The 15,140-nt window shown below is 38.1% G+C and overlaps 1 protein-coding gene and 1 pseudogene across 1 annotated transcript; both read right to left on the minus strand.

The window, feature by feature from the left end:
• Positions 1 to 790: 790 nt before the first annotated feature.
• On the minus strand, positions 791 to 4,166 carry LOC149117142 (uncharacterized; annotated as a pseudogene).
• Positions 3,289 to 10,004, minus strand: LOC149117143 (uncharacterized). Its single transcript, XM_089282819.1, has 3 exons — positions 9,859 to 10,004; positions 6,490 to 6,789; positions 3,289 to 4,933 (listed from the first exon to the last, which is right to left on the minus strand). The coding sequence occupies exons 1-3, from the start codon at positions 9,932 to 9,934 to the stop codon at positions 4,677 to 4,679; spliced, it is 633 nt and encodes a 210-aa protein (XP_089138945.1). The 5' UTR covers positions 9,935 to 10,004; the 3' UTR covers positions 3,289 to 4,676.
• Positions 10,005 to 15,140: the final 5,136 nt, after the last annotated feature.

A 15,140-nucleotide genomic window follows, 5' to 3' on the forward strand; every position in this document is an offset into this window, starting at 1 on the left:
AAAGATTAAAAGCGCTTATATTTAAAAATTTGAATAACAAAGTCTCAAGAAAAATTAAAAGAAATGTATCTTAAAAAGATAGGATTTCAAATGATTTGCTTATTATTTTATTTTATTCTTCTTATTATTATTTTTAATATGAATGGAATTATTAGTCCTCATGTTGAACGTAATGGTATTCATAGTCTAGGTATTTCTACTGCAAATGCTCTTTCTCCGTATGTTTTCAGTGACAAACTTTGATAATTAAGCAACATAACATGTTGACATTTATATATGGATTATTTAGCAATTTTATAAATTATGCATCATTTTATACCACTTCATCTTTTTTTTCCATTGTAATCTGTTATTTTTCCGAATTATTATATTGCTGAAGTGTTCCGCGATGAAAATGAGAATTATGATTGGTTTCCTTAGGGGTCCAAATTTTGCTATACGGTCAGCTTTTTTATCGACTCAAATAAAACTAACAAGCTGGTCCACATTCAAAATTAATGGACTCCATTACTTGGCATTAGCCTTACATCAAAGGACATTCACTCATTATGGCCTGTGGTTGGATTATTGCTTAACCAGAATTAACTCCAAATGCATTCTTCATTTTGGATTCACATTGGCTATGTGAATATGTGGAAGCAACTTAGTACTAATTGGTCTTTTGAAATTAGTTGTAGGTATAATCATAAATTCGTTAACTGATCACTTCCCCAAAGCGGAAAGGATTTGAATTGAAATATTTAAGCAGAATCGTTTACCGCCTCCAAGTCGCGTGTTAAGTGACACCATGTTGTAAAAAATGTCTTCAGGTTTATTAATTTTTTCAGCCTTGTTTATAGATGGGACTACACTACGAGCTTAAACGCGTACACGTTTTAATAGTAAATAGTAAATGATAATTACAAGCTTTTTACATTACAAGAATATATATTTTAAATAAGATACATAAATTTGCATAACGCCTGCTTGTCCTTCTTCTTATAATTGCACTTTTCCGCGTCATCCGGCGTTCTCTAACGATACGTTCAAAACACCCTTTGCTGCATAATTTATCCTTTCTCCATCAACCGAACAACTGACTTGGATGCACGACAGCGTCAACTGGATGTGAGCTATCATTGACAATGGCGACCAGTATTGCGCATTTAAAAAATGTTAAGCTGAGAATGATAGGAGTTGTCTCTGCTACAATGAGCAAACTTCATTTCAATCCCTTGCAAAGGCAACAAATTTTACCTTAACACATACATGTATACTGTGCAAGGGACAAACAAATATGCTGAAGTTGCTGAAACAGTTACTGATACAATAGTGCGAGAAAATAATTTCCAGACTCTACAAGGCTTCTGAAACTTGCAGCCGAGAAATTAAAAAGTGAATTTTTTAGCTGTGTTAGCAAACTGCTTCTCGACGGGGCAATACAAAACTGTTTCGAAAACCATTTTCGACCTCTACTGCAAAACTCATTAATGCCGCTTAGCACCTTCTACACCAACTAGACCTTTAGGTTTGAGCTGTTTTATATAATAATCTAATGAATGCGCGCGCTCTGATTGGTCAATCAGCTATGGTTTATTGTGCCAGTAAACTCATGGAAATTTCGTGTGTCTTCTGAATAATTATGTAAAAGCAATAGACCACAAGCTTCTATGGTTTAGAGGCATGATAAACCATAAAAACGCGTGGTCTGTTGCTTAAAAAAGTACTGCATGAGGAGGTTCTTAGATATGTGCAACTGCTATTTTAATGATTTACGTGTTTACTTATTAAGTTAGTTTTATATTCTTTTTGATGTTGTTAGCAAGAAAGCCTGCTGTCCTAAAAGTACCATATTTCCAAAACGGCAGGTTAAAAATAAGCCCCGTTTTCAAGATGAATTTTTCATGTCCTTTGTTCTGGGCTCAAGCTGCACTTGGCATGCAACAACTTCTCAGCACCAAAATTTGAAAAATTAGTATATCTAAAAAAAACGATTGAATCATGGTGTTTGTAATAATAAAGTGTATTATCGTTTGTCGCACGATGTAGTCACTTTAGATGTAGATCGCGACGTTTCGACTGCTTACTGCTAGTCTTCTTCAGGCGATAAGGTCGACTGATTGCACGGTATCATTTATATCACAAAGGTCGGCTGTGATTGGTGCATTTCGATCCTCCTATTGTTCCATTGTTCCGACAAGTAGCTGTTCCCTCAGTGGTCCGCTGTTGTACCGTTCTCCTGTTGTTGTGTTTTTTGATCGTGGGCATCCATGCTTCAGCAATTTCAATTCCACTATCCCTGTTGATGTTATTAGGGTGAAGTCTTATGTGAATAGCTTCCTTGACCCTGCATGTGTACCAGTGAGGATCTCGATCAATAAACTTGACCTCATTCCAGATAGGATAGTGGCCGGTCTCGTGGGTGTGTTCAGAAACGGCGGAGGTCTGGGTACGGGCGAGTCGTATATCGCTGTCGTGTTCTTTGATCCTCTCCTGCATAGATCTCCCTGTTTCTCCGATGTAGACTTTGCCGCACTCACAGGGAATCCTGTAGACAACACCATCTTGCTTAGCCGGGTTGACGGTGTCCTTTGGTCGCACTAAGTGTGACCGAAGTGTCGTGTCGGACTTGAAGACGGTGCGAATACCTTGTTGTTCTAGGCAGCGGCGGAGATCTAGAGACTCCGAAACTCGTTGGACATAAGGTAAAACGGCGGTGGATTTAAATTCCGCGACGGGCTCTCTTCTTGGGGTTGTTTGTGCCTTTGTGATCTTCTGTACAAACGAGGAGGGATGTCCGTTAGAAACAAGTACAGATGACAGATGTTTCTTCTCTCCAGCGATTACTGATGGTTTGGTGACGAGATGTTTAGCCCGGTCGTACAGAAACTTCACAATACCGCGCTTTACTGACTGAGGGTGGTGTGAATTATACGCTAGGTACTGATCAGTATGTGTAGGTTTCCTGTAGAAAATACCGCGCTTTACTGACTGAGGGTGGTGTGAATTATACGCTAGGTACCGATCAGTATGTGTAGGTTTCCTGTGGACACTGGTGGTGTCTGTACGACCGGGATAAACGTCTCGTCACCAAACCATCAGTAATCGCTGGAGAGAAGAAACATCTGTCATCTGTACTTGTTTCTAACGGACATCCCTCCTCGTTTGTACAGAAGATCACAAAGGCACAAACAACCCCAAGAAGAGAGCCCGTCGCGGAATTTAAATCCACCGCCGTTTTACCTTATGTCCAACGAGTTTCGGAGTCTCTAGATCTCCGCCGCTGCCTAGAACAACAAGGTATTCGCACCGTCTTCAAGTCCGACACGACACTTCGGTCACACTTAGTGCGACCAAAGGACACCGTCAACCCGGCTAAACAAGATGGTGTTGTCTACAGGATTCCCTGTGAGTGCGGCAAAGTCTACATCGGAGAAACAGGGAGATCTATGCAGGAGAGGATCAAAGAACACGACAGCGATATACGACTCGCCCGTACCCAGACCTCCGCTGTTTCTGAACACACCCACGAGACCGGCCACTATCCTATCTGGAATGAGGTCAAGTTTATTGATCGAGATCCTCACTGGTACACATGCAGGGTCAAGGAAGCTATTCACATAAGACTTCACCCTAATAACATCAACAGGGATAGTGGAATTGAAATTGCTGAAGCATGGATGCCCACGATCAAAAAACACAACAACAGGAGAACGGTACAACAGCGGACCACTGAGGGAACAGCTACTTGTCGGAACAATGGAACAATAGGAGGATCGAAATGCACCAATCACAGCCGACCTTTGTGATATAAATGATACCGTGCAATCAGTCGACCTTATCGCCTGAAGAAGACTAGCAGTAAGCAGTCGAAACGTCGCGATCTACATCTAAAGTGACTACATCGTGCGACAAACGATAATACAATTTATTATTGCATCTATCACGATGAATAACAACAACCTTTTCCTCGACATGGTGTTTGTGTTCATCAAAGCAAATATCCAGTCCAAGGTGATGAATGCAACTACAGTACCATGATTCCTACAGGCGTGTCTTATAGATGGAATTTGCCATTAATCTGTAATCTGGTTGCCACTGATTTGAGAAATAAGATTCTTCAATTCCTTACTTTTAGAACAAGCAGTACTCAAACACAAGATGGCTACATGCGTTCGTAATTGCATTGTGCCTCTAGAATAAAAAGTATGAAATAACTACTTCTTTCACGTGAGAATATACCTGCTCATCGAACATTATTAAGGCATTTTTAGGAAAGGCTTATTCTGACATTGTAGTAACAGAAACCGTTCGTAAATCATCGGCCATCGTGACGTCGACCTTTTCACCAAGGACTATTATAATTTTATTACGTCAATAAATTCAACAATGAATTACTGCCGCTGAAACTGGGAGAACCTTGAGCCCTCTCATAAGGAACTATCTTTGTTAATGCTTAAATTAGAAATAATCGTGGTATTGTAATGTCGTGTTACACAATGTGTTTCCTAGCTAGAAAGCTGCTTTAAGATACATCAAGCCATTACATGCAAGGGAGGTACACAATTAGGACACAATAATGGTACGCAGTTGAAGGACCATCAGTTATGGGGTCACACAACAAGAACGCAATATAAAATGCAACTAAAGTTATAGCTGGGAGAAGATGGTAGTTAACTGCTGCTGAAAAGATTAATTCACATGAAAATCTCCAAAGCCAGAATTAGCGCAATTAAGACACTAGAAATGGTATAAACGCCTTCCCCGTTGTACAATACAAAACCATAGACAACTGGTGTTGAATCTTCTTCTTTTTCAATTTCTTTGTTTGTCGATGAATAAAAAGCCGTATCTTGGGTTGGATTGCCAGTTGACCCGTTTAGAGATTGGTGCGAGGTGGAGGGCCTCGTTAGCACCATAGTTGACGGGGGTTCTGTCGTCGGTGGAAGTGTTTCTGTCAAAGTTAAAACGAAAGGACGAAGAATGAAAATCTGAAGAATTATGATCAGGATAAAACAGAAAGTTATTAATTATAAATAGTTGTTGGATGATTTATCTAAATAACGATCGAGAGTTCTTTTTTGGCATTTGTTTGGTCAGAATTCATTGTTACCGTACTGGGAAGCAACTTTTACCCTGTTTTTCATTTCTTCAAGTTCTATCAACTATTAGTATAAATCTACTAGCGTTCCATCACGCATGCCGTTTTCTGATTCGCTACGCTACTCACTATCTATTGTGTTGTAGACAGCGAGTAGCCTTGCAGTGTGCGCTTGTTAACAAAACGACGTATTTGCAAAGAGGATTTAGCTAGCGTTCTGAACAACGAGCTAATTAATATACACTAAAACAATGAAATTATTCGCCCTCGATTTCTACGCGTGAATTCTACGTAGAATTCTACTAGTATACTAATGCAAATGCTGTAATCTGATTGACTGAGCCATTGCACACCATCAGCAATAAATGTGCAGTGGCTTGGTGTGGACGACAAAAATGCAACGATTCCTCGTTTCTCTGAAGTTTTGAAAGAACATATAGAAACAAATGGATAATCAATTTCCTGAGAAGACTAAAAGGAGGGCACTTACGGTTTCTTGAATTAAAAAAAGCCCGAAATTTTTGAAAGAAACTGATAAGCATGCGTACACAACGGCAAATGTCAAAGTGACAATTATATTCAGTCCGTGCGAATTCTCTAAAGCGTGTAGCTTAATACTAAGACCAGCAATAATTGGAATCGTTAATTGAAGAAAGTTTCAGTTAGAATTCTACTAAAACAATTCGATTATTCGCTCTCGATTTCTATGAGGTGATAGTCGATTCGGTCTTTGGCCTCATCAGCTATCACCTCATAGAAATCTCGAGCTCATCATCTAATTCTTAAATAGAACTTCTACTCACATTCCTCGATTCAGTTTATTATTTCCGGCTTGTTTAGCCCATTAGCGTGAGTTCTCTTTCTGTGTGAGCGTGTTCTGTATGTACCTGATAACAGGTACATACAGACGGGCGCGGTGGCCTCATGGTTAGTGCACTTGTTTCCGGATCGAGCGGTCCTGGTTCGAACCCTGGCCGGGGACATTGCGTTGTGTTCTTGGGTAAGACACTTTTTAACAGTACTTCTCTCTCCACCCGGGTGTATACATGGGTAACGGCGAACTTAATGCTAGGGGTAACCCTGCGACGGACTAGCATCCCATACAGGGGGGGGGGGAGGAGTAGAAATACCCCTAGTCGCTTCATGTTACAGAAACCGGGATAAGCTCTGGCCTAATGGGCCACTTGGCTCGTATGCAGACGTAACCTTTACCTTACTGCCCAGTTTTTCTTGTCCCTTATTTCTTATTATTAATGGTGCAAAGAATAATGTAAATGTTGGACACAAACAAACTTGCTGTTGTTGCTTATATTTTTATGATCATGTGCCATGCTATCGTTTGAGCTTTTAACAAATATTAATCTAGCTACAAAGTCATCATAGAAGTGATATAAACAACGTTTACTTACTGCATTCGTACACGACATCAAGATACTTAAATACTGTTGGACATTTATCTCCCATAGTGTTCTTGTCCACACTGACATTGCATGTCATCTGTCCTTCGCAAAGTTTCCTCACTAAATTCATCTTATCCACAGGGTTGCAATATTTAGCGCTGTTACCGCGATTGCATATGCTGTTTTGCTTTCTGGAATACTCTGCGCTATGAATTTTTATCGCCCTCGGTGACTGGCAGTGTAGATTCATAACGTCATCTTGGCAGGTGAATTTGACTCTTATTCGGGCGTCCGCTTGATGAATTGCACCTGAAAGGACAATCATTCAATTTATACGGGCCCCTTCCTAAACCGGCGTCAGATGTGGTTTGAGTTTGTTGTTGGTTTTCACCCTTGCTGAAAGGGGCTTTCACCCGATTCGCCAGTTTCTGCCCTCCATAAAAAAAAAAAACAATTCTGAATCCAATTTGATCGGTAATCCGAGGGGCACACTTAAGAGTCCGTGTCCATAAATATGGAAAATAACTCGGCGAGGGTCGAAAATACGATTTCGCTCATATTTCTACGGTAGATAGGCTAGGGCATGACAAAAACTATTTCGCCAAAAAAACTATCCAGTAGTTTTTGTCATGCCTAGCCTATCTACCATAGGAATACGAGCGAAATCGAATTTTCGACCCTTGCCGCGAAATTAGGAATTTGTCTGATTTTTACAGGCAGGCACTCTTAATGTGCTACCCTCGTTTAACATGTTTGATTTATTTATGTTATTTTTGTAAGGCCCTGTTCAAACGTCGCGCTTTACATGTGCCGAACCTTACACTCCTTTGAGTCGACTCAAATACAATAGCTTTCGGCGGTTGATTCAGACGTCGAGCCTAATTGTTAATTCGACTCAAAAATGTTATTTATACTATGTATCCGTAATGTATATATGTATTAGATTCGACGCATGTAACGTTCGTCGTCTGAATCGAGGCCAAACTTTTGCAGTTCTTCTCGATTGCCGTAGGCGAATAGAACGGCAAGGTAGACCCAAATGCATGTGTGTCGGTCGAAACAATTTACATGGCGAACTTGATATATGTATCTAATAGCGACATTAGGTTTGCCACATGTAAAGTTCGGCGTTTTACCGGGGCCTTAACGACGTTTGCGCGAAAATTTTCCAACATTTACCACTGTAAGATGATGAAAGATGATGAGTTAGTTATGTCAGAAATGTAAAAAAAGGGGGGTCACCGACTTCGTTTTGGAGAGAGCATGCCTGGAAGAACACCCTAAATCTGAAAAAATCGGGCTTCGTTAGCGAATAAGGCCACAGTATCTGTAAGCCAAAACATATTGCAATTAGATCTTTGAAGTGAAATGTTCTCTGCCAAATATTGTTTAAGTGGACCTATTAAGTGAATTTATATAGTCAATGGTGAGGTTCCTTAAAGAACAAGTTCGCATTTAGGGACCATAGTTTCACGCGCCTTGCAGCCGCAACATGGCACTAGGATTCGATGACCCGTGGAGAGAAATGTTGAAATTTATTTTTAACTTCCCACATTGACTTTTTGTTCATTTTTGGACAATGTGGAGATAATTGTAAATAAAATCTGTTTCTGGAAAGAAAAGTAGGAGTCAACGAACGTCCGAGATCGTTAAATCCAGCCAAAGCTATAGCAATGGCCATCTACTCTATCATTGTTCATTTTATTACTTAGCGCGCTCTCATGCATGAGGTGGCGTGTGAATTTGCGTGCGCAATAAGGATGCGCAGAAACAATTGGCGCGAACGTCCTTAATTTGTCTTATCGGTGACATTTTAGAGGCGTCCATTCACGCATCATCACCAACAAACAGACAAAGGAGAAAGAACGCAAGCAAGCAAGCCAGAAAAGTAGAAAAGTTAGGCTAGAACAATAGCAAACTTGAAACACTTACATGGGTTTACAAGATATGTCACGCAACACATAAGTACGTTTAATGAAATTTCGGTTTTACAGTTTCCACACTTGCATATTAGTGCGTCCAATTTTATTTTCCTTTGTTGCAATTTTTACTATTAAACATTTAAGCAGAGACGCACCTTCTAATATGTGTTTTATATTCGTTGTAATTTGTTTTGAAAAATGAATACGGTATTTTGATTTGAAATATCACGTGCATTTTCTAACTTTAGATGAGGTATGGACCATCCTTCAAAGAGAAGTTTAAATGAAGTTCGTTCATTGGTTCTATCATATCACTTCGTAAACAGAAAACCGAGAAAAGTCCCATTTGAGATTTTTCTCAATAGGAGGTAAGCAAAACTTTTGTAGTTGACGTTTTGTCCTTATTAACGTTTATACTTGTTGAATATCATTAAGCTAAATCAGAATTATAACTCAGATCAAATAAGCGAAACGCCACTATTTTTTTAGCTCGAACGTGACAACAAATCCATCAGTATCAGTAAACGTGCAAATTGTACAATCTCCATATTAGTGGCGTAATGTTTTTTGTGGTAATTTTCGAATCCAATTTAGATGCAATGCAACGTATGGTAGAGAAATGTTTGAGTTTCTTTTATCTGATGGTTATGTAAATGTAGGGTTGCTTGTTATTTGTTGTACAAATGCAATTTTATGTTAAGATCAACGTTTCGTACCCAGATACATTTTTCCTGGATTTGGCCATATATATTTGTGGTTCCATAAATTCTTAGTGTAGTCAAAACAAGCAAAGAGTGTTGGCTTTGGCTTTTAAATCGGAGTTAGAATTTTGGAGAAATTTGATAGAAAGTCAAGATAACTTCTCCTGCAAGATAACTGATAAATTGTATTCATCTTCATTCGAAGACTTGCTTACTACAATAAAAGGGATTTACCTGTATGACAAAAGTATACGTTCTTGCAAAAACAGCAATGTGTTTCCAGCGTGTTTGATGGCGTAACATGAGGAGTGAAAGAGGTTCAATAACTTCTCTGGGATGCATTGTGTTAAATTCAGTTGTGGCGTCAGTCACCAGCAATATACACAGCGCAACGAAGCGAATTCATCTACTTCGATTCCTTGAAAATATGCTTTAGAAAGCCACTGTTGTACATTGGCCCATTCTATTGAAACTGTCAATCAATGAGTTCGTTGCCTCTGTAGCAAAAGGCCGTGCTTTAGACTTTCTTAATCAAATTTCCTTTCTCATTAAGACAAAGGAAGTAGTAAAGAAAGAAGAGTAACAATGGATTCAAACTGTTTCTACGACTGAGCCTGACTGACCAAAAAGTCTGCTACAAATTCTATTCCACAAGCTTAATCAAATAGAAGTGTACAGTGAAAGATATTAAAAATTGAGCATGCATGGCAAAAAATAAGATCATTCAATAGTGAAAAAACAAACGAAAGCCTTACCATTATGAAGAATAAATTCATCATGGATCGCGAATAAAAAGAATCCTTGAAATAGTAAATACGACAAACGATACATTTTATCCTTTTGAGATTAAAAGCAATCGGCCACTTAAAAGTTTTCTGAAATTCCAAGATAAAATTCCCCTTCAAGCAGTAGCACAACAGGGCTCTGAATAAAGTGCAATACCACACTAATACGCTTTAGGGGGAAATGTGTTTACATTTGTAGCTTTCCTCCAATGATTTTCCCCCACCTTCAGTGATTTACACTCATTTAGGTCACTGTGTGTGTTTTATTAATAATGAATGCGAAACAGCTTTAAATGTGAATCTCTGAGTTGAGAACTTTATTTTGAACATGAAGTTTAATCAACATTCGAGCCCGCATTAAAAGTCAGTTGCCTGAAGGCCAAATCTTCTGTTTTGTTTTCATTTTTTTTAAGGTTTTTATTATTCTATTGGATTTTTCAAGACCAGTGAAAGGTTGTAGATTAAAGCTTAATCTCTTTGCTATCTCCCGTGGATCACATCAGACGGGAGGCTTTTATAAAATGCGACAACACTCTAAAACATTTTCACCTTACATTTGTTAATGACGCTAAGATTATGTTTTTCTCGAGACTAGATCACTACTCCGAACAAAAAAAAATCGCAATTTTAGTTGAACAAGGGCTGTTTTATTAAAACAGAAGGCATTTTTTGTTTACTTAACAATTAATTTTCGAGTTATCGCTAGCTGAAGGTGAAGCTAAAATTTTTACAAAAAGTTAATTTGATTTATTTCAAATTAGGAGCATTGTCGGGTAGTTTTGCATCAGATTTCTTGACGCAACATTTAATTTTTATCAGAAAGACTGAATTTTAGTTCAAAGTGTGCCTTGATATTAGAAATAGTCATCATACTGTTTCTCTTGTCCCATTCTCTTGAAAAACTGAATACGCGTACTTACTAGAGTACGACTATTTACCATCTTATTCATACTTACACTTGACGCTTTCGACGTTACTGACACCTACAACATGCAGGAAATGTATGCCGCATATGAACCCAGTAAATGATCTGGTTCGTTTCTAGATCCTGTAGTGCCACGGTTAGCGTCTGAACGATTTGCAGAAAGTCATCGGCTCACCTCCAATGACTAGCGCGATTATTAAAAAAAATAACAACAAAAAAACAGCGCTTATAAACAGTGTACACCAACGTACTCATTTTAAGATTAAACAGCATGTCTCGTATTCAAGGCAACATTCATTTTCACATGCGCTGATGTGCAGTGATTATCGCCGCTATTTGTGTTAAATTTTTAATCAAACTACGATGGCCTAAGAGCAAGAGTTTATGTGATAACGTGATCGTGTTATTTGTAATACTGCAGTCTCTATGCATTGACGCACTCGAAAGCTTACTCCTGATAACTTGACAAGGGCGTAGGTGGATATTTTAAAAAGGAAACAATATTCTAACCTGGGGGGTTACTCCTAGAAAAGTTAGATGGGGGTGTGCGGCCCACTTCCCAAAACCCTTACCCTATTTATGACCAAAATCTTTGATTTTTGCTACCCTATTTATGACCTGGCCAAAAATTCGATGCCCTATTTATTACCGTTTCTGCCGGCACAGTTGCCCTAATAGTAAGTTATGAAGGGCTTTTGTTGACGGTCGTATTGATAATGATGAAAAAGTATCTTCTTCCAAGAAATATACCCAATTCAAGACTAGAGTGCTAAAACCATACCCCATTTAAGACCAAAATGGCCAAAATCGATACGCTATTTATGACCAAAGCGGCTGAAAAAACCTACCCTTTGGGGCCACACATACCTATAAAGCCCATATAAGGGAGTATCCCCACCTCCCAGGAATTCTAACTTAAACAGAAACCATTGATAATGAACATTGATAATGGACATATTCTCATGATAAATACAACGAAACATAATACAGTCAGAGTCATCAGCGGCCAGCAATTTACAATACAGGAAACAAAAGAACGCTTCTCAAGTGTTTCCTCTACATAACTATAAATCACGATCTCCTTCGTCCTACTCCCGGTCTTTTTACGTATCGATTTAAGTTTATATAATAAGCCAAATTTTTCTCGCATTTTCAGTGGTTTTTACTTATGAGCAATTGGAGGAAAGACATGTACATTCATCATTAACATTTGCTTTTGTTTCTTGATTGTGTAATAAAGATAGATTCCATGTTGCAGTACATCTGTTCAGTCATAGATCACAGAAGATGTCATTTAAAATGTGGTAAGAACATCAGTGACACACTCAGCTATCGACTCGTGTGCCACTTTTTTGTTCTCACTACATGATGACGTCATCTGTTATCAATTAATGTACAGACGCACAGCAACATGAAATCTATTTGGGATTTAATCCAGGAAGGAGAGCAGAGACTGTCTCTTCTGCCTGTGTTCAAACAATGCTTAGAAAACAGCCGTAAGGAAATACGAGCGCTGATTGGTTAAAGATCGTTTTTCTATTACTCGAAGATGTTAGCGTAATGATGACGCGAACAAAGAGACTTTACATTTTGATGATCAAAGTAAACAAGCTGTTTTCTTTTTTAGTTCCCGTGAATTCTAAAAGATAACATGTTCTCCGTGTTCTATCGAGTTATAGAAACATTCGTGGAAGTTTGGGAGAACTCGGAAAAGCTGTGAAGACACTCACCTGTCGGCTTGTGTTTCTCGTTCTCCCAAACTTCTACTCGTGTTTCCATAACTCGATGGAAACACGGCACATGTTTTCTAAGAGAAGAAGAGAGAGAGTTCAGGGAGTGAACGATAATGGAATATACAAAACATCAAGCAACATTGTTCCCCTTTATACAGTTTGATGTTTTATGAACAAGTAATATAGTTGTGCGCATTTGCAAAGAGTCTGAGGTGATTTGAAAATGGTCCGAGGATATTAAAGTGTTTTACTGCCTCAGGGCGTTATTTTTTACTCGGACGTTTAGTTCCTGTAGCCGTGGATGATGGTAGTACTTTTTTTATATTCGATATCTCTAAAAAATAAAAATAAAATTATGTGACTAATTTTTTTAAAATTTCCTTTTGTCTAGACGCAAGACGTTCTTTTAGGCGCATTTGTTTATTTAATGTAAAAGGCTCTGTGTTTATATGAGCTTAGGCCGGTTGGGCTCAGATAAAATAGATACCTATGATTATTTTACTAGCGGTTAGACTATAAAAAAGGTTCTTCGTGTATTTAGTGCCAAAACTCCAATGTAAATGGAACTATAAAGAGAGGAATTTCAAGTAATATATCAAACACGAAAGACGTTTGTATTTTTGACGAACTTCGAAGTCTTTGGAAATGTGGTCAAACACTTTCTTGAGTGTTTGATATATCTTCTCAATCGAAACTAAAACTAAGAAGAAAACGGAGAATTAAAATCGTAAAATCTTTGCTAATTAAGATCAGATATCCAAACACCGTCACGGTCATGATTTACTTTGTTTAAACTTGATGAATAATTAATAACTTTGAGAAGGCTGGTTCAACAACGGAACATTATAAGTCATAACAAAGTGAAGGCTAAAAGTTTTCAAGAGCCACCCACAATTACCATAAAACGGAAATGCGTTCAAAAGTAAAGTCATCCTCAGAGTAAGTGACAACCATTGTGAACAACTGTTCAAAGATTGCTCCATCAGGCTGCTTAGTAGTCTCTTGAGTGTCTTTCGATAAAAAAGGAAGTAAAATGAATTTAATACGTGCTCCCCTTGAAATTTTCCCTGGTTTGTGACGTGCTCAACATTTTGTTTTTACTGGAGGGGTGTGTTACGATAGAAGCAGGTAGTTTTAGCGACCATTATAGAGGCCGAGGTCTATTAAAATTACAGTTAAACTCCGCCATTTCGAACTCTCATGGGAGACGAAAAATTGTTCGAAATAGTGGGAGCTCGAAATGGCCGATGGTAAATGCCCGAAGAGCAAAACCAAGGGAAATGGTTTTTAGTTTGCCGTATCGGGGAATTCGACATAACCGAGGTCGAATTAGTGGGATCCAGCTGCAGCTTAAAAAGAACTGGGCTCCATCAATGAAATGCACAAACCACGGCGGTTTGAACTCTTGATTAAACGTAGAAATTGGCTCTATCGTGTTGTTTTCTTTTTCTTTTTTTTTCCACAGTGAAATGACTTCAAACAAAAATGAGCCGCGCCAAGTTAGATATGTGGCTATTAATTATGAAATTTTTAAAAACACAATCCCCCTAGGATTAATATAGCGCCCACGAAGAATTTAGCAAAAGATGCAGACGATGTACGAAGATAAACCTCTTTAAAAATAAATGACAATCTTTGTAGAGACAGTCCTAACTTTCTTTACCACGCAGATGATTATATGTCAAGGCTTATATGATCCTTGCCTTTGGGAATACATTTACATAGCGGCGTTCTAAGAAAAAGCTTCTTCTGATTGTTGAGTAGCCTCTCGAGTATATTCCTTGGAAACTAAAATTACAAAGATAATAAAACCTCCCTCTTACAGTACATGTACCACAATAAAAACTATTAAAAAGAGACTTTCAAGTTTTTTGATCCACTAATGGAAAATGAACGTGATGTTTCGATAGAGCAAACTTGACTGCTCAATTTATGAGATGCTTTTTATAAAAGACCTAGAGTCAACTTTGAACATGAAGTCCGACTCTATCCGGGCAACTATTTTTACAGCGCAGAGTATTTTATATTTAATATTCATTATATCTTTTGTAGGTTTTAACATATTATTACTGGCTCATCCAGCTTTTTGTATTTTAGAGTTTTGGCACTAACGTTTTGTAACGCTTAGTGCATATTCACTTATGTTTATCGCTTTTCAAATTCTCATGTTATAATTTTACTCATGTATGCAAAAATTTTAATCACTTTTAAAATTTAAAAAACGATCTCAGAGAGGTCGAAACGTCGTTTTTTATCTCTAATTGTTATTCGAAAATGTGTTCCGAACTTTTTCCTCTTTGACGACTTGCAAAATGCAGAGCAATTGTACTGCCTAATACCATCTTTTTTCCTAAAGTCATAGTCCAATCCGTGGTTATTTTTTCAATGGCCTTTTTTCTTGGAATAAGCGGATGTTTCATTTCCAGTACTTGCCTGTATATGCTAGTCAGTGGCGTTGAAATTCACATTTTCTTTATCATAGTAAGAAGGGTCAAAACTAAGAATGTGTTATCTTAAAATTAACATCTCTTTCTTTAGGAACCGTAGCTTTATAACCCTGGAAAAATATATCAGCCTAAAATATAGGAGAAAAA

Source organism: Orbicella faveolata, unplaced genomic scaffold (assembly GCF_042242905.1).
Source record: "Orbicella faveolata isolate gen_17 unplaced genomic scaffold, um_ofav_v1 contig_12, whole genome shotgun sequence".
Lineage (NCBI taxonomy): Eukaryota > Metazoa > Cnidaria > Anthozoa > Scleractinia > Merulinidae > Orbicella > Orbicella faveolata.